Source organism: Gymnoscopelus microlampas (genome assembly GCF_963454915.1).
Source record: "Gymnoscopelus microlampas genome assembly, chromosome: 3".
Classification (NCBI taxonomy): Eukaryota; Metazoa; Chordata; class Actinopteri; order Myctophiformes; family Myctophidae; genus Gymnoscopelus; species Gymnoscopelus microlampas.
Window position 1 is genome coordinate 11,611,193 of NC_139940.1, and position 27,051 is coordinate 11,638,243.

General features: G+C 42.1%; 2 protein-coding genes across 5 annotated transcripts; both read left to right on the top strand.

Annotated features, from left to right (window-relative positions):
• Window positions 1-723: 723 nt before the first annotated feature.
• zp3d.1 (zona pellucida glycoprotein 3d tandem duplicate 1) lies at window positions 724-8,300 on the top strand (the record flags this gene model as incomplete). The annotated part of the gene is made up of 9 exons (XM_084052205.1): window positions 724-918; window positions 1,975-2,373; window positions 3,115-3,227; window positions 3,395-3,498; window positions 3,603-3,777; window positions 3,955-4,066; window positions 4,470-4,555; window positions 5,139-5,209; window positions 5,564-8,300. 9 exons carry the CDS (start codon window positions 724-726, stop codon window positions 7,657-7,659), a joined length of 3,351 nt encoding a protein of 1,116 aa, XP_083908331.1. The 3' UTR covers window positions 7,660-8,300.
• A 3,329-nt stretch (window positions 8,301-11,629) lies between these two features.
• LOC311042646 (aldehyde dehydrogenase, mitochondrial-like) lies at window positions 11,630-26,504 on the top strand. 4 transcript variants are annotated; one of them, XR_014600532.1, is made up of 14 exons: window positions 11,630-11,832; window positions 14,950-15,054; window positions 17,126-17,266; window positions 18,353-18,432; window positions 19,602-19,713; window positions 20,459-20,587; window positions 20,735-20,848; window positions 22,431-22,533; window positions 22,632-22,816; window positions 23,202-23,366; window positions 23,515-23,672; window positions 24,041-24,155; window positions 25,440-26,332; window positions 26,365-26,504. XR_014600532.1 is itself a non-coding variant. In XM_084053506.1 (14 exons), the coding sequence occupies exons 1-14, from the start codon at window positions 11,704-11,706 to the stop codon at window positions 25,698-25,700; spliced, it is 1,569 nt and encodes a 522-aa protein (XP_083909632.1). In that variant the 5' UTR covers window positions 11,630-11,703; the 3' UTR covers window positions 25,701-26,504. The 4 variants fall into 4 exon arrangements, 3 of the variants coding, with proteins under 3 accessions (XP_083909632.1, XP_083909631.1, XP_083909630.1); XM_084053506.1 differs by having other exon boundaries at window positions 25,440-25,468; window positions 25,697-26,504; XM_084053505.1 differs by having other exon boundaries at window positions 25,440-25,458; window positions 25,673-26,504.
• Window positions 26,505-27,051: the final 547 nt, after the last annotated feature.

A 27,051-nucleotide genomic window follows, 5' to 3' on the forward strand; every position in this document is an offset into this window, starting at 1 on the left:
GAAAATACGCTGATTTACAACCAAATATCTCATGAAACTGTGTCAACAACAGTGTCAAAGGTGTTTATCTGAAGAGATGCTCAGTTTGACAACAAAACATGCTTCACTGGTGTCACTCTAGAGCAGGGGTCTTCAACAGGGAGTTCGTGACCCCTAGGGGGTCCTCAGAGATACTACAGGGGGGCCGCCAAATCTTTGTGTGATAAGATTTTTTTCCCCCACCTTTTTTACATGAACCACTTGAACCCTAGCATCCATATTCTGAGGAGAACTTTTGCCAAAAACAGCAGATCCACAGATTGGCTATTTTCGGCAAAGAGGTTTAGTGTAGAGGGGGAAAAGAGCAGACTAAGTACAGAGTGAAAGGTCAAGTTTATTAAGTATTGACAGTTTAAGTGGTTAAATATCTGAAAATACACATTAATGTTAATCCAAAATACACTGATGACAGTGCTGTCAAACAATGAAACTATATGGAATCTATGAAAAAGTTGTGAGGGTCGGGGTCCCTGCTTTATCTCTCTCTAAACCAAGGTCTGGTCTGACAAACATTGAAGACGCCTGCTCTTTGTGGTTGCCGTCAGCCTCCACTCATTAGTCTAATTACTGTTAATTGGCTCCACTCCCCCGTGCAGGTGTGTCACCTGCGGTTTGACCAGACAGACTTAGGTCTCGTAGCGTTGCCCCCCCGCAGGGACTCCAGGTTCTACCACCTCGTCCATCATGGCTCCACTAGTCGCGTGGCTGTTGTCCGTCTCCTTGTGGACGGGTTCCGCTGTTGGCCAACAGTCTCCTGGCTATGGTCCGCCGCACGGTGCCATACAGCAGCAGCAGACACATGGCATCCTCCAGGTCCCTGGGTACCACCCTGACCACCATGTGGAACTGGAGCAGGACACCCGGTACCAACAGCAGCAGGTAGGACAGTCATATTTTAGTTGAAGATTCAATTAATTGCTGCCTGACATACAAATAGGCTTAGCCTTAGCAGGTTAACGACTCTCGTTGATGTGTTTTGACATTTCTATATCTACGAGTCTTCGCGACCCCGCCCCCCAGTTTGCCCTGGAATGTCACCAGTAAAGTCCGTATTTCTCCGAACATGTACAAATGCAAACTATAAGGTGCTTAACCTCTTGCCCCAAATGTTAACTAGGTGTCCCGAGTATTTGTTTAATGTATTAGTCCATATCTTTAAATAAAGAAGTGTTTTAATCCCGTCTGTGGCCGAACGCCATCCCCCGCCCTCGTTTACTTCCTGTTTACATTGAGTGTAATTCCGGCTTTCATCGGATGCGCCCCGACACTACCGTTTGTTTGTTTTTTGCTATAGGGTGTATTGTTCAATATCAGGGGTCTCCCCATCTCCCAGCTTTAAAAAAAATAAATTTTCAGGTGGGTTGCCAGTTTCAGACAATATAAGGAGAGAGTACCCATTTATCAGATTCAATTTAAACTTTGTCTGCTCATTTCTTTGTGTCATCACTTCTATCCTGTATGAGTTCTCTCTCCTGATTGGATAAAATTGGTATCCCGACCCGAAAATGCATTTTCTGTCTACTAAAGAGCTGGAGAGACGGGCCCTGTTAACACTCGATAGCAATGATTACTATCAGACTATAGAGCTATTTAACTCTAATTTAGCCAAAAAATATAACTTAACCTTTAATCGTTTCTGGCATTGAACATTTAGTCAAAATTACATTTCTGTATGCCATTTAGGCTTTGTAAACAAAAATTGCACAGGGCAGATATGACAAATAACTTGCATATACAGTAGTAGGCAAGAAATGACTGGCAAATTTGACCAGCACCAATAATCAAAGTAAATAATGCATGTAATTATAGTTTTATTCTTGGAATTCTTTTAAAAAATAACAAAAACAAATTCAACAGATTAATGTATACAGATGAATGGAAACTATTATGCAAAAATAATTATGATATCTCAAATAATTGCAATAATTGTGACAGGACCACCAGCAGGTGAAACCGGAGCAGGATGGACCCCCACCGGGCGACGCCACCTTCCAGTTCCACCGGCTCCCCATGTTCCGACACGTCCCCAGTCCGGTGGTACCGGCGGGCCTGTTCCGTCCGGTCCCCGGTAAGAGGCTGTTTCCCAACGCCTTGAACAGCCTGCTGTTCCCGCCGGAGGCACTGCCCACCCTGCCACCTGCGAGAAAACCTCAGCAGCCCACCGTGGAGGTGTGGTGCGGCGATGACACGGTCTCCGTGCGTGTGGACCTGTTCAGGTTGGGCTCGTGGGCCTCGCCAGCCCTGTTCCGGCTGGGCTCGTGCTCGTGCAGTGAGGTCACCCCTCAGTTCCTTTACTTCCACTACAAACTGGCTGAGTGCCAGGGGACATTCACGGTAGGTCATTCATTATGGTTTATATACCATCAGTGGTGCTCAAACATTTTCATTCCAAGGACCCCCTGTTTGATGTGCATTAGGCCACAGAACCCCATAACTATGATTGTACAAATGAAACCAAATTAGTTACAGACCCATAAGGGTCCATAAGGTTCCATTTGGGTCAGGGTCCCAGGACCCCACCTCCGCTTCAGGCAAGACGGAATCGCAGCCTGTCCCGGGGAGCAGCAGGTGTCCTAACCGACACCACCTCCAACCACTGCAGATGTACTCGTTATATTGTATTAATATACTCTACCACACAGATTGGTTAAAGTAACCTTTTATTCATTAAAATAAGTTCTGGATTGCAGCTTTAACCAATGCCTAATTATTGGGAGCAGAGGGCACTGGGGGGGTGGGGAGCCGTTTGGGTTCAATGTCTTGCTCAAGGACACATGATGCCAGGATCGATCAGGGATACTTCTGATTCCCACCCATGCTCTACCTCCTGACCCACTGCCGCCCAATGCTTGAAAATGCAATACTCTGGTTAGCTAAACACAGAACATGAAAGGATTGCATTTCTACAATGTGTTCGTTAGATGTGCGTAATTGCTCAGTTAAAAAATGAGCTTCTACTTGTGTGTAAAGCTTCTTCTAGGAAGTGTATAGCAGCTGATACACACATTTTGGAGTTATCACCCCCATCTTGCTTCTCTTTCTCCCCCTCACCCATATTCTCTCTCTCTCTCTCAGACTGTTAATGGTCCGTTGGAATATAGAAACTCTCTGGTCTTCACCCCTCCTCCTCAAGACCGCGTAGTCCGAGCTGTCCCCCTTGACCTGCCAATCTACTGTTCCTACAACAGGTAGTCCTATTGTCCTATACATCTGAAGGTACAAGTAGTCCTATTGTCCCATACAATTACAGGTAGCCCTACTGATACAGGTTGTCCTACTGTTTCAGACATCTACATGTGTATGGATGTACCTGTATGCTTCTTGTTCTGCCATGTCTGTCTCTTTTACATTTCAGATTCCACTACTCATACAAAGTGGGTTACAGACCTCAGGCCGACCCCAAAGCCTACATGAAGAGCATCAGGACCAAACGTAGCTTCAGCCTCACTGTCTGTGATGGTAAAACGCACACATACACACACAGGCACACACAAAAATCCACACATGCCACATGTAATGTATGTACACGTGTGCAGAATTTTAACGTCCCGTCATGTATTCAGATCAGTGGCAGCCGCTGCTTCCAGACCAGAGCTTCACTCTGGGGGGGTCAGTGAACTTTGTGGCCCAGACTGGATCTCTCTTGGCTGGGGAAAGGTTGTACGTGGACTCCTGCTACATCTCAGCCTCCAGAGACCCAAACAACACTCCTAGACTGCACGTCATTACTCAATTTGGGTGGGTTGTTACGCACGCACATACATATGTACACAGAGGAACAGACCAACATCTGGTTCTCACAAAAAAAGCATAAGGGTCATTGAATATGTATGGGGATGTTTTTTTCAGTGATTGGCTTGACACATTTTAACTTGTTTCATTTTTACATGAATTTGTCATTATTGTGTGCTTTAGCTGCATGGGCGACAGTATGAGACAGGGCAGTAATTCCCGCTTTTGGCCAGGAGAGGGCAGTATGGTGATGTTCTCAGTGGATGCCTTTATGTTCCCTGGATTCACTCAGCAGGTAAGAGTTGAACACAAACAACTCACTCTGGATGTTTAACTCTGTTTTCCATAAACTATTTCAGCACAGACACTTCTAAAAAAGGCATGTGAATTAAAAAAGTTAAATTATGCATAATGGAGTTGCCCCTCATGACCTGTATTTCAGTATAAAGGAATAGCAGTATAAAATGCAGAGAAAATGAATAATGTCTAGTTTGCTCCCTGCTTTCAAGGATTAGCTTCATTTGTGTGTGTGTGTGTGTGTGTGTGTGTGTGTGTGTGTGTGTGTGTGTGTGTGTGTGTGTGTGTGTGTGTGTGTGTGTGTGTGTGTGTGTGTGTGTGTGTGTGTGTGTGTGTGTGTGTGTGTGTGTGTGTGTGTGTGTGTGTGTGTGTGTGTGTGTGTGTGTGTGTTCTCCGTGTAGCTCCTCTACCTCCACTGTTCCATGTCGGTAGGCTCAGCCCCCTCCGCCAGCTCAAAGTCGTGCACTTTCAACACGTATACCAGCAGGTAAACAATCAGTTTTCTTGAACAGTTTGACTGTACAGAGGAGATGATTATTGTGATATAAAACAATTCAACTTTCAGATCTGGATGAGAAAAACAATATTGTGGCTTTTAATTCAAACTGCCTTCATCAAATCAGAAGGTCTGTCCGTCTGAATAGCTATTTTTGACAGATAGTTAATAATATTCTTCACCAAAATGTGATACTCATGCTGCTGGTATGAATTGAAACGCATTCTATCATTACTAGGGGTAGGTGGGATGGACATAACCCATTAAGACCTGAGGCGATTCTTAAAAAATTAAATTAAAAAAATCTTTAAAAAAATCTTTAAAAAATGTTTTCACGATTTTTCAAAAATAGCAGATCTACAAGCTCATAGCGCGGCACTCGGTGCCGTGCTATGAGCTTGTATGTCTGTTATTTTTGAATAGCCAAAGAAATATAAAGTGACACAGATGCGTTCCAGGTGTATCAGCTAATTGAGTGAAATGTAATCATTTACTGTAATCAAGTTCTTAATTGACTGGAGCTGCTGAATGGCCAGCCATCTTGATAAGCTGACTCTGATTGGCTTGTGTTTAGGTGGGAAGAGCTGGAGGCCCCTCCCTCTGTGTGTTCCTGCTGCGACTCCGTGTGTAGAGAGAAGCAAACCTGTAAGTCCAACACACACACACACACACACACTCAAAGAGATTAGCCCAAAGTACACCAACCTAACAATTTAGGTCTATATAATGGTGACAACAATAGTAATATGAATACTTTTACTTTTACGCTTGTAGATCTGCTATTTTTGGCTAAAGTTCTCCTCAGAATAGGGATGCTTGGTTGAAGTGGTTAATGTAAAAATCACAAAGATTTGGCCCCCTGTAGTAACTCTGAGGACCCCTAGGGGTCCCGGACCCCCTGTTGAAGACCTCTGCACTACAGTATATGATAAAATCTACTGGTTAATTCAATGATTGATATATGACACTCCCCCCCCTCTCTCTCTCTCTCTCTCTCAGGGCCATCCTCTGTCTCTCCAGCTGTAAGGAGTGTAATCAGCAGCATGGGTTGGACAGTCAAAGAGGAGACGGTAGACGGACAGAGTGGAGACACAACCAGGACGAGGACGCCGTCTCACCAGGCAGAGGATCCCTGGAGAGCCGAGACGACGGGAGAGAAGGACCTGATGAAATATAAAGGTCTGAATATTCCACTGGAGTCAGAGCTTATCCCCAAAGAGGAGGTGATTTCTGGGGCGAGTTCTCTGCTTCATTCTGTTGGGGAGGAGGAGAAATGGAAGAAGATTAGAGGAGGTGCAGAGGAGGAGACGACCAGACCGTTTGAAGTCGACAACGCTGCCCATGTCAAAATGGCTGCAATGTCCCAGGACAACAGACGAGGAGACGGACACCCTGGGCTGATGGACCAGGATGCGGAGCCCACTGGTACGAGTGCTGGTCTGTCCAGTCGTACCAGTGATGCTACTAGTACAGTACGATATGCACCTGCTTTCAAGGCTACTGAGTCAGTATACCGCTTTGACACCAGCAGTGTTACTAGCACACCTGGTTTGATTTCTACCAGTGATACCACTCCTACTACTGCTAGTACAGTTAGATATGCACCTGCTTATAAGGCTACTGAGTTAGTACACCGCTTTGACACTAGCAGTGTTAGTAGCACACCTGGTTTGAGTTCTACCAGCACATCTAGTGTAATTCCTACCAGTACACCTAGTTTTGCCAACAGTAATGTCTCTACAGCCATGACTGCTATTGCTGGATCTAGTTCTACAAGCCACAGCACTCCTAGTACAATTAGTACCAGTGATAGGACAAAGGGTTTTAGTAGCGGGAATAGTAATGGTACCAGGTTTGATAATGGAGTTATTATTGGTACTGTTAATGTTGGAAAGACTTTGGTTCCTAATGTCACTCTTGGAGCCCAGAGTGACCCAGCTACCACTGTCCTAGGTTCTGATCAGGCCTCAGAGGGCCATATGAGTGAAGCTGTCAGTGGACTGGAGCTGTTGGCTATTAGTACTGGTTCCAAGACCATTAAAACTGGTAGAATAGATACAGATGACATCAGAGAACCAGCCGAGACCAGGGGGAGTTCAGGATCTGAGGATTTGGACTGGGCCAGCTTGTTGGAACAGGGCCCATCTGGACCAGTGGAGGGCATACCAGACAATGCACCATGGCTACAACTGGGCAGGTCTGGTACCAGAGCAGGTCCAGATGGTTTTGATATGTCTGAGAGTCTATGGACTAAAGAATCTGATTGGTCTACTGGTCCAACAGAGACCAGTTCTAGTACCAGTAGATTTAAAGTAGCCAGTTCCAATTCAGTATGGACCAGGTGGCCAGAATCAGATGAGGTGAGCAGTGAAGCTGTGTCGGAGGTTCTTCTAGTGTCCGGTACAGGACAAGTTGACACCGGTCTCGTTTCTGACCAGATGGATCCCCAGAACCTCAGCCACTCATCTGCCACCGTCATAGTTACCACCAATGTCAGACTGTCTCAGACTGGTGGGAAGTGGGCAGGGTTCGAGTCAGAGCAGGATGCGCAGGGGGCGGGGTCTGTGGCGGAGAACCCACTGCTCTGGTTGGACGGGGAGCTGTTACGGAACCAATTGGGGATTGGGCCAGAGAAGATGGGTGGAAGCAGCTTGGTGGAGGAAAAGATGGAGATGATTGGAGATGTTAGGTTTTCTGATGAGGAGAAAGTTCCGGCCAAGAGAAGGGAAGGTGGTGAGATAATGGTAGAGAGGAGAGAAAATGAGTCGGGGAAGGAAGACAAGACGGGCAGAGGCTTGTGGTTCAAGGGCATGAGGAGAGGAAGAGCGAAGGTTTTAGAGCAGGAGAGGTTTAGGAGCGGTCCGGTGTCACAGTGGGGAGGTCACAGGAGACCAGAGCAACAGGAGGAGGTGAGACGTTTCCTCCTGAGAAGCAAGGAGCCTGTGCTCTGGAGAGAAGACTCTGAGTTTGGAACGCCAGCAGCAGATTTAACTGTAAACTTCTGGAATGATCCTGGAATGCCAGAAAACCAAGACCAAGTGGTGTCCGGAGTCCTCCTGGAACACACAGACGCCAAATCCTGGAACCTGGAATGAAGAACGTCATAACTCTGAAAGCATTCACGTGGAAAATCTGCTGTTCTAGAACTGAAGACTCCTTACCTCCGGGGGGAACACCTCCGACAGTCAGACCACCAGGAGTTGTTATGGAAGAACCTGGTGAGTCCAGAGAAAACTATCCAATTCTGTGACTTCATTTGGTTTTGCTACAGACATGCCAGGCTTTTGTTTCTGAATATTAGCAAAGTATCTGTGCATCTGTCTAGCCTAGCAAGACGGCATATATGAAAACATCTTGAATGTTTTGATCCTTCTGAAATTCAGAGAAAATTATTTTGTTCTAATGAACATCAAAAGACTTGCAACAAGAATAAAACACGGGGAGTTTTGCATGTTTTGAGTATTGTCAAATACACTTCTATGACAATTTTCATAGTCTTTTTGTTCCTATAACAATTTTCATAAAATCTAAATTTTAAGTTTATTTTCTACATAATGATTTTAGTCATCACCTCACCAAAATCATAAAATAGAAAATATTATACAGCGCCAACTCCACCCAAGACCAGACTTCATGCTTGCTGTTGTATTTAACTCATGTAGTGGGTTGCTTTGTATCTCTGTCAGGGTTCATAGTAAGGGATTATTTTCAAGTATCTGTAATCTAAAATTAACCCCATATATATGATGTCTGTAACCGTTGTAATTTTGATATTGTGACTGATCCTGGATCTGTTCTTCTCTAGGACAAGCCTGTGGTATGGACCGATGTTTATTCTTAGAATGTGGAGATTGAAATAAACATTTTGAATGTGGATATTTGAATAAAATATTTTGATATTTAAACTAGTGAAGTGAATTTTTTCCCCTATTTCATCCCCTATTGCACAATACTTTTAGCCTAGCAGGGTTATCCTGCGTATATTCATATGGTTTACAGTCTAGGGTTGTGGTTTAACATTATTTAGCCATAATGCTTCCTTGGGGTAGCTGTGTCCACCTTGATAGAAAACTAGTTATATCACCTCTCTTACCAGCTATAAGACATTTCATACAAAAGTGGTATTTTAATCCATTTTTATTTTATTTCTTGTAAACTTTCCAACTTTCATTAACTGTTTATCTGCAGTATGTTGCAAATGAGCCACTGGCCAACTCAGGACTTGCCTTAAGCACCAAGCACAAACGTATTGTTCACCACTGTTATCTTTGTAATTGTAAGCTGCCATCCACTTGAGAATCAGTTTATATTGCTGTTTATAAACTCAAACACAAGTGTGGAAGGAAACAATTGACATACATCCCATCATCCTGGAACCTCAGTTCTTCTTAACCACTTGGGATATTTCACTTTTAAGAGTACACACAAAAGCCGGCCAGAGTACATAGACATTAAAATGACCTCAAAATGAAGTGGCTTGATTCAATATTTTGATATTCATTTGATCAGACACACCCCAACTATAAGCTCATTCAACTTCAAACTCCATGTTAAAGGTAGGGTAAGTGATAAACATAAGGTTAAAGCACTATTGTGATCATTGGAATAGTTTGTTCAGTAACGGAGTGGATGTGAACGTGGAGCTGAGGCGGTCCAATGGTCGGCCGCCAACAACTGCACTGTGTTCCCTGGCAGAACGCTCATGCATAGCTCAGACAATATGTTTTTCAGAAAAGTTGTTTATCTATTACTGGCAGTGGCAACAGATATTGACTATACATTACACAAGGTGTACTTCTGTTTCCATGAAAGATGTTGAGGTAAGTCCATACCAATGCAACTAGTCGCAACTTGCAACCAGTTGCAATACATTGCAGCGGTCTGGACTGACCAGTTGCATGCCTGTGCCTTTGGGGAAATGGTTGCAAGTAGTTGCAAGTATTGCAGTTGCACAATTGCGTTGCGAATCATTGGAGTGGACTGGCTTACACAAAGGTTTCCACTGTAAAGAACCTAAAGATTTAATACCATGTTTAGCCTACATGATTCTAAAGAAATTATGAAATTCAACACACGCACGCACGCACGCACGCACGCACGCACGCACGCACACACACACACACACACACACACACACACACACACACACACACACACACACACACACACACACACACACACACACACACACACACACACACACACACACACACACACACACACACACACACACTTACACCCTTATTTCACACTCCAAGGATTATAAGAAAATAGTCTGCAAGAAAACAAGTATTTAGTAAAAAGACAAATATAGGTGTAATCTGAACATTGTTGGCTCATTGTTTTTTACATTTTTGCCCTAAAATAGTTAAGATATGCTTGAATCTTAATACCAATTATAATTAATTTCTTGAGTCCAAATTGTATGGAATGTGTGTTTGTTTGTATGGTGTATACAAACAAAAGAGATTTGCTATGTTTCCCTTTTTGGGTGTAACATAGGTTTAAAAATGAACCCTGTGGGACATTATTTCAGTCTGGTACATGGCAGAATCTTAAAATACACACTTCAAGGATTAAGAAAATGCAGTTGTAAGAACTATTTAGTAAAAACAGAAATATATATGTGATATGAACATTTTCCTTGCCTGTTTAACTTTTGAACAATAAAACCAGTTTCAGTGCCTTTTGTGTCTGCATCTGAGTCCTTTCCACCCAAGCCTGACACTTTGCAACCAGGGACAGAACACTGTGACAAAGGAAACTAGAGCAAAAGAAGGTCACACTCACAACACCTCATTATGCCTTGTGAGCTTATAGATTTGCTATTTTCACTATTTTTGAAAATGTATTATCGTCACAATACATTGTATTGCTGTGTTAAACGTATAACTTATTAGGTATAGGTAATTGTTTTCTTTATGTGTCCAATTTACATTATAAAAGTTTAAAAAAGCCTGCACACTCATAGGCACGATGCAGGATCATTTATTGAATACCAACTTTTCAACCTGGAAAGGTCTTCTTCAGGGATTTTTACATTATAGCCATTTTATACATTTTACTTTCATCAACAGGGATGAAACGTATACCACCTAAGCTTTATCTAGCCTGGCGTAGCTAGACTATATCAGTGCAATTTTTTTTTGCACTCGCAGATTCGTCTGGTCCCAGGCTAAGCTTTATCCACCTATTAAAATGGTAAAGAAATAGCTTTATTTCCATTAATGAGACACAGTACTTTAGGTTCCATCAGGCAAAGGCAAACATGTGATAGACATTGGCTTTTGGTCAACTTCTGAAAATGAGGTCTCAGTTGGCCCAAATATATAGGGGGCCACCCTGAACCTTGGGCCCCAGGCCCCTGGGCCTGACATACCAGCTCAGGGATCCAGCTCTGGCTGACCTCGCCGGTTGCTGGGTTGATGGTAGGGAAGGTCCAGCCGCTCACCGTGTCCTGCCATTCATCGTTGATGAACAGCTGAAGCAAGAACAACACGTCTGAGCTGCATTTACATTAGTGTTCTATCCTCAATTTAATTAGGCTAAGCACACAAGGCCTATATAAGTGTGTGTGTGTGTGTGTGTGTGTGTGTGTGTGTGTGTGTGTGTGTGTGTGTGTGTGTGTGTGTGTGTGTGTGTGTGTGTGTGTGTGTGTGTGTGTGTGTGTGTGTGTGTGTGTGTGTGTGTGTAATGTGTATTCTCATGCATGTAATAACCTATAATTGAGAGGATGAAAGTCAAATTCTGATTAGCCACTATATTTTCTTTGGTTGCCCATATTTTCTTTTTATCTATTCATTTTAGTATAAAGTTATTAGTTTTGTTTCGTAAATCGTCTGAGTAGCCTATCTAGATATTGTCTGACTTGTATGTTTTTTTTATTATTATTATTATTTATTATCATAACCACCACTGCACACTTCCTACTCTGAAACCAGCAGCTTGAGCTGTGAGTCTGTGACCATAAATCTAAGGCTTTGACCACGTGACCAAACCTAGCCACTACAGCGCACTGCGCATGCTCCCTGTGTTTGACAGGCCCATATATACAGCAGTGTTTGAGCGGCCGAAGCCCCACGCACTCGCAGTTTGCAACCACACTCATACACACACGCAGCTACAGAGAGCCAGCCAGCATGCAGGTCCGCTCCGGTCTGTCCAGGGCTCTGCCCCGGGTCTCCAGGCTCCTGGCCTGCCGTTACTCTGCCGCAGCAGCCGCTGCCATCCCGGTGCCCAACAGCCAGCCTGAGGTCCACTACAACAAGGTACTTACTACTGTACAACAACACTCAGCCTGAGGTCCACTACAACAAGGTACTTAACAGCGCGTTGACGACGGTGTAGTTCAACGACGACGACCGTCTGCTGCACACAGCTTGTTTATGTGAAGCTCAGTGGTGGAAAGTAACTTAACTACATTTACTCAAGTACTGAACTTGAGTATACTTTTGAGGTATTTTTGAGTATTTCCAATTGTCAATACTTTTACTACATCTCGGAGACAAATATTGTACTTTTTACTTCACTACAATTATTTGAAAACTTAAATAACTAGTTACTTAGTAGATTTGCATTATTACAAAACCACTTCAGCCCTGTTTGAACTTTGGCTCTTTGAAAATGGCAGCATACAAGCATAGAACAACACAACCAGTGAGAACTTGAACTTGTGACACGGGACATTCTTCAAAATGAGTACTTTTACTTTTGGTGCATTAAGTACATTTTGATGCCAATACTTTTGTGCTTTTACTCAAGTACAATTTGAATTCCAGACTTACTTGTAACAGAGTATTTCTACATTGCAGTATTGATACTTTTACTTAAGTAAACAATTTGAGTACTTTTCCCACCACTGACACTGTGTTTATGTGAAGCTCATGTGACAGTGCGACAAGAGTTGACAAACCTGCACAATGTGGTGACCGCATTATGTAAAGCATGTCAATTACCAAACATGTTGCCAGTTCATGCATCATGGCCTTAAAAGGTGATATGTTGCAGTTAGGAGCTGTCAATTTGACATGCATCTTCTAAAATATAGAATTATTTTTGCACTACATAATAACTTATAACTGTTTTTCATATCAAAATCTCAGTCCAGCTCAGTTTACACATTTCATAAAATGGGTACAACTTTTGGTGCTCTCATACAGATGACATAAACTCCAACATAAGAAGAATGTTTGCATCAACATGTTGCAGACATTCTCCTAAAGTCAGAACACTAAAAGATGAATGAGAGAAGTTTTAATGTGAGAAATATCTTGGTGCCTGGTTGGTTGGTTTGTTTTAGACAGAGGCCTCTTGACACAGATTGTTATGTAACCACTTCAGGTCACTGGGCGAGCAGCCACAGCACACACGGATGCGCGTACACGCACATACACAGCAGATTCCTCCTGGTAGAGAGAGATCCGATCAAATGTTTACTAAGTCTCACAGCCTTTGTGTGTCATCTGATTCCAGCCCTCCCTCAGCTAATCTCTTATTTTCCTTCATCTTTCTATCCTTCATTTTATTTTAACCCTGGTCTTTCTTGTCTCCCTTCCTCTCGTCCTCAACTCTCTTCTCATTTCCCATGCTCTGAACTTGCATGTGATAAGAGTGTGCTGGACAGTGTGCAGTCCACAGGGGTTGATTTGAAACTGATAAACTCATATTTGAAGGGTTGTTTTGAAACTGAACTCATATTAAGGGTTGTTTTGAAACTGATTAACTCATATTTGAAGGGGCATGAAACTTGAGGCAAGGTTTGTTTTTCCTGTACAAGATAAAGACTTCAGAAGTGGCAGGCTGCATAAGGCTGACCTTAGACGCTCATAATGCAATTAATAATGGCTGTGTTTAATTGATTGAATACTTTATTAACAGTTTGCAAATAGTACAGTGGTACAATAATACAATGGTGCTAAAAGGATAACACACAAAGCCCTAAGGGCTTGTTTTCATCGTGGCCCTGTGTATTCAATTCATTGAGATATTTAAAGACATGTAATAATATACAAGACATCATCAACACTAGTAGTAATAAAACGTATATGTACAGTAAAGGATATACGTATATCTATGTGTGTGTATATGTACAGTAAAAGATCAGCTGGTCATTTCTGGTGTTAAGCTTAGACTTTACAAGGACCACTTACAAATTGCAGACGGGTGCCCTTTTATGGCGGTTTTGAAGGAGGATAAGGAAGGTCTCAGGAGTCACACTTTTTTTTTAGATTTAGGTGTGCCAATGTGCAAGCATGGACAATAATGTTTACTGTAAGTGCTGCAAATTGGCATTTTATTATCTGCGGCTGTTGTACACGGAAGCAACTACAAAGTTGGCCTAGGCTAGGGTTTCATTCCCCTTTTGGTGACTCATTTAAAGTGCAAATAGTGATACAGCACTATATTGTATGTTAATGGTTTGCCTATACTTTGTTGCCAGTATAATCTCCTCTTTCATGTCAAGAAAAGAGTGGAGAGTCTACACAATTGTGTACTATTATACAATAAAGCAGAAATGCTTTAAAACTTTGACAATGAAATTGCCCTGTCATGTATCCGGCAATATTAAAGTGTTTTCTTCGTCTCATCTTTGAATGTTATTTCTGTACAACGACTGTAATGCATTTTCAGTTACAGGTCCATTTTTACACATGCGCTGTTAAACGCTTCAGATTTGACTGTGTATGCTGAATAACAATCACCATAAATAACAAACATTTTCTTCCTTAAAGGTAGGCTAAGTGATTTGCAATTATTCAAATAATTGCAAAATGGGTCTATGTTCTGATAGTGCTTGTTACTATAGAGTGTCCTGTCCATATAAGGAGTCTCTATGTCTCTCCAGCTCTTTATAAAACAGAAAATGCATTTTCGTTTCAGTTTCAGTTTAATTTCCAATTTTATCCAATCAGGATAGAGAACTCAATCAGGATATAGATTAAACAAGTGAAATTGGAAGTGATGACACTAAGAAATGAGCAGGCAAAATTTGAACTGGAACACTATAAAAATGAAGCTTAAAATGGGTACTTTCTCCTGATTGGCTGAGATTTTGACACCTACCAGAAAATGTATTTTCTGTTTATTAAAGAGCTGGAGAGACGGGGAGACTCCTGTTATTGAACAAACACTCTATAGCAATGATTACTGAACAAACACTCTATAGCAATGATTACTATCAGAATATAGTGCTTTAACCTTTTAACAAAATACTTTTTGTTTTAACCCAAAAATATCACTTACCCTACCTTTAATAATCTACCAGGCTCTTAGAGGGCACTCGTATTAACTCGCATAGTGTGTTTTAGCCGAATTAAACAGAGGATGGAACACTAATGTAAATGCGACTTTGGTCCGTTGGCAAATCAGACTTGTTTTTGCTTCAGCTGTTCATCAACAACGAATGGCAGGATGCGGTGAGTGGCAGGTCCTTCCCTACCATCAACCCAGCAACCGGCGAGGTCATCTGTCAGGTGGCTGAGGGCGACAAGGTACACGCACGTATACACACGCACGCACGCACGCACGCACGCACGCACGCACGCACGCACGCACGCACGCACGCACGCACGCACGCTATGTCACACACTATCAAGCAAAGTTACGAGAGGTTGAGACTAGAACATTCTTTGCTAACATGTAAAGACTTACATGAACCCCCCCCCCCCCCATCCGACACATGATCTTCAGCTGACCGACAACCTTGCTGCCACAGGTTATGATGGTGATCCACTAAAAAGATTAGTCTGATTAATTGTTGCAGTCCTGTTTTAACTTAATGGTCCATGTACAAACAACAAAGGATTTATATTATTTGACACCAACTGCTGCACCTCAAGCCACCAGTCGGTCAAGCTCCTTAAGTTCGCGGACGATACCACCCTGGTAGGACTCATCTCCAGGGGGGATGAATCTGCTTACAGGAGTGAGATCGACCTGGTGGTCTCCTGGTGCAGCCGGAATAACTTGGAGCTAAATGCTCTGAAGACGGTGGAGCTGATCGTTGACTTCAGGAGGAACCCGCCCCCTCCCTCTCCAATCATACTGGGAGGCACTCCAGTCGCCACAGTGGAGTCATGCCGCTTCCTTGGGGTGACAGTCTCTCGGGACCTGAAGTGGGGGCCCAACATCGACGCCCTCACTAAAAAAGCCCAGAAAAGACTGTTTTTCCTGCGGCAGCTCAGGAAACTCCACTTCCCAAGGTCCATGCTGGTGAACTTCTACACTGCCATCATCGAGTCCATCGTCACCTTCGCCATCATCATCTGGTTCCCCGCTGCAGCGGCCAAGGACAAGGCCAAGCTGCAGCGGGTGATACGCTCGGCGGAGAGGGTGATTGGCTGCCCTTTGCCCCCCCTGGAGGCCCTGTTTAAAAGTAGGGCTTTGGGGAGGGCCAGGAAGATCATGGCTGACCCCGCACACCCAGGGCACGGTCTCTTTGCCCCGCTCCCCTCAGGCAGGAGGTTGCGGTCATTAAAGACTGTGAAGGCACGACACTCACACAGCTTTTTCCCCACGGCCATCCGGCTACTGAATGCTGCTGGTCCCCCCCCCCCCCTGACCTGATTACTGAACACTTGATCTTTTTGGCACTTTGGCACTTCTCTTATTTATTTGGATTTTGTTTGCACTATGATGTTGTTTGCACTGTCTTGTCCTGTCTTGCACTAGTCCTGTTGTAAACTGCACTCCTCTGTACCAAATCAAATTCCTAACATGTCCTCATGTAATGGCAATAAAGTCTTCTGATTCTGATTCTGATTCTGTGGGGTGTGTGTGCGTATATTCAATCAAATACTGATCTGTACATGCAGTATCACAAGCAAATGCTAATAATTGGGGACACTCAAAAGAAATCATGGACTGCCCCTCCCACAAAGCTGAAGTGATGGGATGTAAGACAGCCAATGATGATGCGAACTGATAAATACTGAAGCTAACATTTCATATCACACCATATGCAGCACATTTGTAACTTTCACTAACAAAAATGACCCTCCCACGCACACGCACAGACATTTCTTTCTTCCAGAAGTAGATCATTTTATATGTATACTTTTTTTTAATCAATTTGTTTGATTAACTGTTGCACCGCTACTGCACCGCTACTGCACACTTCACTCCTTCTTGCTTTTGCAGTCATGCACCTTAGTGCAATGTCTATTATGTACAATAATCTAACATCGTCGCTAACTCCATTGGATCCTTAAAACTGTCGGTCAAACCACGTAACTCCAACTTTGGAGATGGTCCATCATTGATTAGAATGACGAAGTCATCTCTACATTAGTCCTAACTGCACTTGAGTTGTATTTTGGTAAAGTAATAATATAAGGACACATTTAAGTATCTGACAATGTATAAAGTCACCATACCAATTGATGAGGCAGTATATTGTGGTGTTCTAAAAACATTTTTTTTCTTCATTTCCTGAAAGTAAATATTTTGGACATGGCTGGTTTCTGCCTGACAGCAGAGATATACAACATACATGGCCATAAAAGTGTGCGTGCTTGTGTAGACTTACTCATTATTAAATGTCTGATGTTCCTATTTTTCCAGGCGGATGTAGAAAAGGCAGTGAAAGCGGCACGTGACGCCTTCAGGCTGGGGTCACCGTGGAGACGGATGGATGCCTCGCACCGTGGGCTGCTGCTCCACCGATTGGCCGACGCTATTGAGAGAGATTCTGCCTACCTAGCTGTGAGACACACATTTCCTTCCAGAGATTACCGTAGATTAGAGATACCCACCTTGATCCCAAGGAGGAAAATGGATTAGAAACAGATCAAAAGTTTTCCTGGGTTCCAAGAACAGTGAGTTATCTGCCCTTTCCAATTGATTGAATTCATTATTATATATATTAATAATATATCATCATCACTATAGCTTCGTTAAGTTGTAAAATAAGTGCTAGACCAGTAACCACTAATCACATTAAATTATCTATCAGATGGACTATTACAATATCCATAATCGTAAACAATATCTAGTTTTTATATCTCACTTTTATTACAGTTTAGGCAACTTATACAACTGTATTGAGCAATTGTAACCACTGGTTTTCAATTTGTCTTACAGTTGTATCTTGAGTTTGCAGACTAATGCTATAGAATAAAATAAATGACAGCTCAGAAGTATTGTATAAAATGAATAAACAACAGTTCAAGTATTCATTTGGAAGGAACAAAACAAAGATGGAAAATAAGGGTGAAAAGGGTGTGTGCCACAAGTATACTGTAATGATTTGTCCCAGCTTGTAATACTTTATCAGTAAAGCAGATTGAGCTACTCTAATCTACGAGGGCCCGTCTAGCTGGTTTACATGACAAAGGAAGGAGGGTGTGCGTTTGATACTGAGCTTATCAACTGAAAACCACATTGTCCGTTTACGTGTTCCTTCAATGTTTAATGGATATTTCTATGGATACATACTTGGGGAGGGACATGTTTACATTTGGCCGTGAGATTGCAAATCTGTCTACTCACGTTTGAGCTTTAAAACCTGATCTCATGACATACTAGTTGCTGGTACAGTACACTATAATTTGTGTGTGTGGGTGGGTGTGTTTCTCTTGTGCAACAAAATTGCACAACTCCATCTGCACCTACAGTAACTTCGTATTTGTTTTTATATCGGGTCATTTAGATAATATTTTCCGTTCTTGTGGCCCAAAATAGTCTGTTTAATGTAATTAAATGTATTCCATAAGCCTGCTCTTGTGCCTAATTTATATATATATATATTTAATTCTCGTCTATAATGACAATGACATTTTCCCCCGATAGGAACTAGAGACACTGGATAATGGGAAGCCATATGCAGTGTCCTACAGTGTGGATCTCCCCACTGTGGTCAAATGTCTGAGGTAACGCACATACGCAAGCATGTCAGGAACACATGCATACACACAATTTTAACCATGTATACTTTGTTGACCAGGGTCCCCCAGGGCTCTATACCAGGCATGCTTTTTCCCCTCTACACCAAATCGCTTCGCATTGTGAGCGTCTTGTAAATTAGCTATTTCATGAGCATGAGCTTTGGGAAGGCTAATATTTGACCAACTATTATGTACAGCAGTAAGATGAAGTCACTGACCTTCGTGAGATAAAGTTTATTGATGTAATAGCCTTGGAAAGTCTAAAAACAACACAATGCTTCGGTTTCAAAATTAAATAACACATTTATTAATCAGACCACTTGAACAGATGTATAAATGATTGTCTAAGGTGCAAGAAAGCTCGCTTACTTTTGCTCGGAGAGACTCTGGGACACTTTGACACGTGGGCCGGGTCACGAACCGGGGACCTTCTGTTTCCCAGGTGGCCTCTCCCACTCAGCTACTGCCACCCATGGGGAGTGGGGTGTATGGAATTAATTAACTCTATGAAAAGCAAGCAGACTACATGTTTGGTCTGTGTATCGATCTTAACGCACTCCATGCGGTCTGGTGTGTCTCTGTAACTTCAGCTAAGCATTTTTCCAATCCTGTACAACGTTGGTTACAAAAGTGACATCTCTATGCAAATCCCTGCAAAAACAGAACGTAGTGTCTGCTTATTTACTGTATATGAGAAGAGATGGAAAGCTTTTCTTTTTCTCCCAAATCTGTAAACCTGTGGGTCAAATTCCCAGCGCTAGCGTTGTCTACTCCTGGCTCATGGTCCTCACTGTAGTATAGGCCTATTGGTAAAATAAGTAGCAGGTGATTGGTTGTTAGCAGAAGTAGCACTCTCTGTTGTTGCAGTGAGTTGGCACCGGATTGTCGCCAGGTGGCTGCAGCGACAAATTAGCAAACGATATAACACAATAATCCTGGCATATCTACTGTATATCTTTAATGTGCACAATAGCCAGCATATGATTTGGGAAGGTTGGTTTAGCCTTCCCTAGCCTACACTACCTGCTGCCTATTCCTGTATGAATATACCTTTTATACTGATGCTGCAACATGACTCAGGAAAATGTTTTTTATTTCACTGTCTACTTGTTTTAAAGCGGATTGACAAAAACTGAATTTGCGTGTGTGTGTAGGTACTATGCCGGCTGGGCTGATAAGTGGGAAGGGAAGACCATCCCTATCGACGGTGACTATTTCTGCTACACAAGACATGAACCCATCGGAGTGTGTGGCCAGATCATACCGGTGAGGAAACACACATGAACCTACAGTATCAGATTGATCACAAAAAAAGTGTGTGTGTGGGGGGAAGGGGCGTCTTTTTTAATGGTCTCTGTTATTGTCACATAACTAACTTATTCAAGTGCAGTTTGACTCTAAAGCCATTTCTTTAGTTTTGGTAAAATGATGTATTATGTTGCCACTTGATTTTCTATTGTAGTGTGTTTATTACAAACCCCTGGGTAGTCATTGACCTAACCAGTTAGGCAGAGTTTGCACTTGATTTAAAACAGACCTTTTTGGTGGCAGATGCTCTGAATCGGTGACGAGAAGCATCCAGCAGCTGAACCTTTTCAGATAAGCTCATGGGTTCATATAAGGTTTTGTTATTCTGAAACGTGGCTTGGAAAGCATTCCATTTAGTGGGCGTTTCCCTCACCAAGAAACCATTGGCAGTATTTCTGCAATGACAGAGACACAATAGAATACTGTACTTATAATGTAGAGTAACATGGCATACTCGGTGGTCTTTCACTACTCATGTAGGGAATGTATAAAAGTGAGATTAGAAGTACACAACACATAACATGGACTCTGCTCTCTCATTGGCTGCTGTTCTAAACTTCCTGCTTAAAACGTAGACGGGCAGTAAACCTTTTTACTGCCCGTACTCTGCTGTTGCTCAAAGGCAATGAATTGACTCCCACTGCATAGCTTTGTTGGGATTTGCGTTCAATGTGTTTTGTATGTGTCTGTTGTGTCCGTGCAGTGGAACTTTCCCCTGCTGATGCAGGCGTGGAAGTTGGGTCCAGCTCTGGCTACAGGGAACACGGTGGTCATGAAAGTAGCTGAACAGACTCCTCTCACTGCGCTGTATGTTGCCAGCCTTATTAAAGAGGTATATACACACACAGTTACAAACCCTTGCATACGCACAGTTTTTCCCCTCCTCCTCTCTCTAGAAATGTGTGATACACAATATACATATGTACTAACTACAATATAATATTATATTGTGATTGGTGTGTGTGCGCGTGCGTATTAGGTTGGTTTCCCAGAAGGTGTGGTGAATATTCTATCTGGCATGGGGCCTTCAGCTGGTGCTGCCATCTCTGCTCACATGGATGTTGATAAGGTGGCCTTCACTGGATCAACAGAGGTAACCCACACACGCAGTGTAAAAAATTACCATAAATCATTTAAAATATATGTATACATGCATACATACATGCACACACAGTTAAATTAACCCTCCAGATTTGACTGTGTAGAGGCTTTTAGCTGGATTGGTTTTAACATGGTTAAAAACAAAGGGTTAAATTTGCGTGTGGCAGACAGTCATAGCCAGACTCATCTCTGGGACTAGGAGATCTGAACATATAACCCCGGTACTGGCTGCACTGCACTGGCTGCCAGTAACTTTTAGAATAGATTTTAAGATTTTACTGTTAACTTTTAAAGCTCTTAATGGCCTGGCACCACAATATTTAACTGACCTGCTACAACCACATGTGCCTGTACGCCGCCTAAGGTCCTCCGATGCAGCCCTATTAGATCTTCCTATGTCTAGGCTGGTGACCAGGGGTGATCGGGCCTTTGCCGTCAGGGCCCCTACACTTTGGAACAGCCTCCCATTGGACCTCAGGGTTGCTAGTTCCATCACCATTTTTAAATCAAAATTAAAGACTCATTTTTATAGAAAGGCTTTCTTAACCTCCTAAACTTTTTATACTGTTGATACTGTTATGTGTTATTTTTACTGTTGTAATTATCTATGTTCTTTGATTCACTGTTTGATTTTATGTTGTTAAGCACTTTGTAACATTGTTTAAAAAGGTGCTATATAAATAAAGTTTATTATTATTATAGCGATAACAAATGAAATATAACACAAAATTACACACACAAATTTGACCTGCTTGACTCACACGGGGAGGGACCTTATCCAGCAGCCAAGATTTTGTTAGATTTTTACATGGTCTCAAATTAGTAGTTAATTTAATTGTTGTATCCACGCTGTTCCATTGAGGAGCACCTATGTGTGTAAAAGATAATTTTATGTGCACATCCAGTAAGTGATGTTTGTCTTCATAAACATACTGGAGTGCACGGAAAGCAGGCAGTAAAATAATAAAGGTTTATGAACCAGGACATTAAGGAAATTGGGCCACTTGCCACGAACTGAAAGCCACAACACAGTCAAATTGTCAGTGTTTATTTAACACTTGAGAGTGTACAAATTGACCTGTAAGGGCCCATTTGGTTACATTTGTACATTCTCAGAGTTACAAATGGATAAATTAACACTGAAGATGTAACTGTGAAATAAACAGTTGCATGCTATGATGGTTTCTGAAGCTTGTGAAACCACTGAACTCTGGAAATTGTGTCATTAGAGTAGCCAAGATGTAAAGCTACAACAGAAGTAAAATAAACAAGTCTCAACAAAACTGTGAAAGGTTCCCCTTAAACCTTTACTACACTTTACTACTAAAGAAACTCCAAATGTATACATTAAGATAACATAAAAATATAGCCATGAATGTGAATATGTATTTATGTTATGCGTATAGAGTCTGGAAAAAGATATGTATATAAAACAAAGCAGACGCTCACTTGTATTTGATTTGGATGGAGGTTTTATCTTCTATACACACTCGCATTACTGACAGTGACCTACTGTACTGTGTGTGTGTGTGTGTGTGTGTGTGTGTGTGTGTGTGTGTGTGTGTGTGTGTCAGGTGGGTCATCTGATCCAGCAAGCATCAGGCAGCAGCAACCTGAAGAAAGTGACTCTGGAGCTCGGAGGAAAGAGTCCCAACATCATCATGTCTGATGCCGACAGTATGTTGTAAAATTGCACCCTCTTACAGTAGAAATATAATATACTGTACAACTGTGTTTGTGTTAACATTGTGTTGTAAACTTTGTCTCTCTCTCAGTGGAAGTTGCTGTGGAGCAGGCCCACTTTGCTCTGTTCTTCAACCAGGGTCAGTGCTGCTGTGCTGGCTCTAGAACCTACGTACAGGCAGACATCTACGATGAGTTTGTGGAGCGCAGCGCGGAGCGTGCTAGGAATCGCGTGGTGGGAGACCCCTTCAACATTAACACTGAACAGGGACCCCAGGTAACAAACAAACACTCACAGACTCCATATATACGCACACATTTCTTTTTATTCTTACTAATACTCTTTTTCTGTATCTTTCCTGTGTTTCACAACTGTGGTACTGTTAATATCAATGAAAAAAAGAGGGTCACACTAAATAAATTACATGGAAAATGTTACAGCGTAGATTGGAGTCCCATCAATAAAGGTTGTAAAATGGGCGTCCGTGGCTTAATGCTCTTAAGTTAAAAATGTACTTAATTAAAAAGGTTGAGAATCACTGTTATACATGAAATTTCAGAGTTTGAACTAATATGCACTGAATGATTTGAGGCATGACAATGATGAAATGTAACTATACAGTATGTGATCTGAACATGACCTATTGTGGTGTTCTGTGCAGGTGGATGAGGAGCAGTTTAAGAAGATCTTGGGCTACATCAGCAGTGGGAAGAAGGAGGGAGCCAAGCTGATGTGTGGAGGAGGCGTGGCCGCAGACAGGGGATACTTCATCCAGCCCACCGTGTTCGGAGACGTCCATGACAACATGACCATCGCCAGGGAGGAGGTAGGTCTGGACGTCTGATCCAGGATGGAATCGGGACAGAAAATTTGATTTCACTCCTACACACTGACTTGTGTGGATTAATGAGCAATGCTTTTAGTAGTACTTTTATGAGGATCCGAGTGTATTTGACGGCATCTACTGTCTGCAGATCTTTGGTCCAGTGATGCAGATTCTGAAGTTCAAGACATTGGAGGAGGTTGTGGAGAGGGCTAACGACAGTAAATACGGCCTGGCAGCTGCGGTCTTCACCAAGGACATCGACAAGGCCCACTACATCTCTAATGCTCTCCGTGCTGGAACCGTCTGGTAACACACACCATTACTACTTACTACTACTACTTTGTAGGCTAGATTGAACAACAAACGACATGCAATTAACAACTTTCAACCTGGTGCCCCTATTTTGGACACCAGGACTGTAGGTGAAATTTTTCAAAAAGAAGTGCAGATCTACAAGCTCACAACAGGTTGATGTCATGTCCTGTGTTTGTCCAACGACGAATAGCAAAGATAGCCGATCTACAAAGTGTGTAGGGCTTAAGTGGTTAATAAAAAAAATGCAAAAATACAATATAACGCAGATCCCAGTTGCAAGAGTGCAAAAAGTATTATATGGTTTCAATGGAAATCTGGTGATAAACATGTCTGTAACATGTGTGTCTGTCTGTCTGTAGGATTAACTGCTATGACGTATTTGGGGCCCAGGCTCCATTCGGAGGTTACAAGGCCTCAGGAAACGGGAGAGAGCTGGGAGAGTATGGCTTGGACAACTACACCGAGGTCAAAACGGTAAATATGGACCGTCACATCATTCATTTGTTCAGGTAGTATTGTCCGCCACAAGGGGGCGATAAACCCATTATAATCAGACTAGAGCCCATAGAACTACATGTTATAGCTGAAGATGATCTTAAATCAAATCAAATATTGGCATGTGGTGAGGAACTTCATACATAAATATTTCTGTGCCCAGAACTAAAAGGTAAAAGAATGGCATTTCTAGAACCAAAAGCTTAACAACAAAACAAACATGGTAGCCTGTTCATAAACTTTATATTATTCCACTTAAACATTTAACCATTGTGGGCTGGTGCCCCTATTTTGGGCATGTCATCATACAGTAGGTGAAAATAGTAATATTGTGCAAACAAACAAACTCCTAAGCTCACAACGTGTTAATGGGTTGTCTAGAATAAAACCATTTTTGAATAGAAAAATGTTATTGGCATTAAAATACAACACGCCAACGTAGATCAACACACAAAAGCGGAAACTTGTTTCCATCATGGTCCACTCCATAAAAACACAACACAGGAAAATATCAGATATCGGTAAATAACCCAATCCATAACAACCTACAGTAAATTAATCTACTTTTGTACTGTTCACAACTTGGTCTAATTTATATGTGATGTATTGTTAGCTTGTAGATCTGATCTTGTTGGCAAGTATAAATTGTGCTTGGAACATTCAGATGTTATGTCTATGCATAAGGTTTGTCATTTCCCGGCCACCTCTATAAGGGGGTAAAGGCCTGCAATCAGTAGTCTAAACATTGTAAAGTGATGTATGCATGCACATACCGTACCCAATGAAAACACATGCTCAATGGCAGCCATGAGCTTGTCCTATCTATCAATTCAGTCTGACAAAATTATTAAAAGTGATTATTAATTATTTTTATAGTTTTTTTTAATGTAAACTTTAAAAACAAGTTGTGACTGCATTATTTAATTAGGCTTTGTTAGAATGGCCCCACATGTTCAAAATAGTCCTGTAGTATTTTTGCTATCATGGCTATTAAGCAAACCAGCTATTGCATATGTCAGCAACAGGGGTACAAAGGCTAAATTTTAATGTTCTCGAGGTTAAAAAATCTGCTTGAATTCCTGTACTTGACTCCTTGATGGACACTTCCTGTACTTGAGTCCTTGATGGACACACTTACAATTTGCTTGTTTATAAAATACTTCTATTGTCAGTATGTGTATACTCTGTCAGAATCCTGGGCTACTAAAATGTATAATTTTTAAGTCTGTATTGCTGACCTTTCCATATCCTGTTTTTTCTTAGGTGACCATCAAGGTGCCTCAGAAGAACTCTTAGAGTTGGGTCGTCCGCTGGCCTAGAGGTCCAGGCGCATACCACATAAGCTAGTAATTCAGCATGACAGCGTGTCGCGGGTTCGACTCCCGTTCCCGACGACCTTTGCTGCATGTCTCCCCCCATCTCTCTCCCCATTTCCTCTCAGCCTACTGTCCTGTCCAAATAAAGGCATAAAAGCCCCAAAAAATATCTTTAAAAAAAGAAGAACTCTTAGAGCAACGCCTTTAGAGCGCTGGCAGAGGCTAGCCATTTAACTGTCATCAACCCAGGAAGCAGCAGAGAGAAGAAACAGACAGCCGATCCTGTTCGTGTGTGTAGTGTTTCTTTCTGGATGTCCCTGTATGAATGCATGATTCACACAGAGGCAAATCATCTGACTTAAGTTTGTGTCCCAAACCTGCTTAAACAGGAAACCTTTTTGTCATTACCTACGGTACTTTGTTATGCAGTTTGACTGCACATTGTACTATACTGCCTTTGAATGTGCTATAGGTGTTAATACATCTTCAGATGAAAGTCAGATGTTCTGTCCCTGTATGAATGCAGCCCCTTCATCCACAGTAGCTGTTGTCTGTTCTGTAACTAAAATAAATTATCTGAAGTGGACAGACTGGTCATGTTTATACCCACCATTTTGAATGTAACCTATGGATAAAAGTGGCATTTATTGTTGTGACTCCCTCATAGTTGAGTAGCTTTATGTTCATGTAGTTATTTTAATATTTTTTTTAATAGTAGTTATATTAATACATTGACTCGTTTACACCAAAACAAGTCTTACGTTCCCGATGACCCTAAGTTGGATTTACATAAACCACCAATTGACATTTCAAGTTGCCACGTTGGGACTGCAATTTCCTGTCTGTTAACCATGTTGGGACTACACATTCAGGTCTGTTAAGCAAACTCTAGCTTCCTGCGTTGTCTCTCTGTCCCCTACAGCACTTATTAGAGTTATGCTATTTTTGTACGTTGGCCTGTGAACTTTGTGATTACTGAAAACATTTTGGGCAATAAAAGCATTTTCAGACATGCTGCTTGGGCTTCTTCTGTTGTGAAAACAGGTGTCATCTGATGTCAAAATGCAACACTAAGTCAACTGGGTATCAAGAAGACTCACCTCAAAACCAACTCACCTCAGAGGTAGGAATACTCACCCCGGAAGACTCACCTCAGAGGTAGGAATACTCACCCCCAAGATTTTCGGGGGGTAGGAACACTCACCCCATGACCTGAGAAAACTCACCTCGGAAGACTCACCTCAGAGGTAGGAATACTCACCCCAATGTTTAAAAAAAGGTAGATCTACCGGCTTGTGAGCTTTCCATTTTCACAGAATGCTTTCATAATGATGTTTAATCCATATCTGGATTAATCCATATCTGGATTAAATTCTTTCTTTGAAGGTATAGAATTAATAAAGTGCTTTAAATAGTGCTTTAAATACAAGGTAGATTTCATCAGAAAAGGTAAAAAGGTAGATCTACCGGCTTGTGAGCTTTCCATTTTCACAGAATGCTTTCATAATGTGAGCAGTCAACTGTACCTATACTGCAGGCTACACGGGACAAAAACAAAA

Excerpts from the sequence above, each read along its gene's own strand:
- LOC311042646 (XM_084053504.1), top strand. The coding sequence starts at position 11,704 with ATGCAGGTCCGCTCCGGTCTGTCCAGGGCTCTGCCCCGGGTCTCCAGG. Across the intron at positions 19,714-20,458 it reads TGTGTGGCCAGATCATACCG|TGGAACTTTCCCCTGCTGAT; the intron begins GTGAGGAAACAC and ends GTGTCCGTGCAG. Across the intron at positions 22,817-23,201 it reads ACACTGAACAGGGACCCCAG|GTGGATGAGGAGCAGTTTAA; the intron begins GTAACAAACAAA and ends TGTTCTGTGCAG.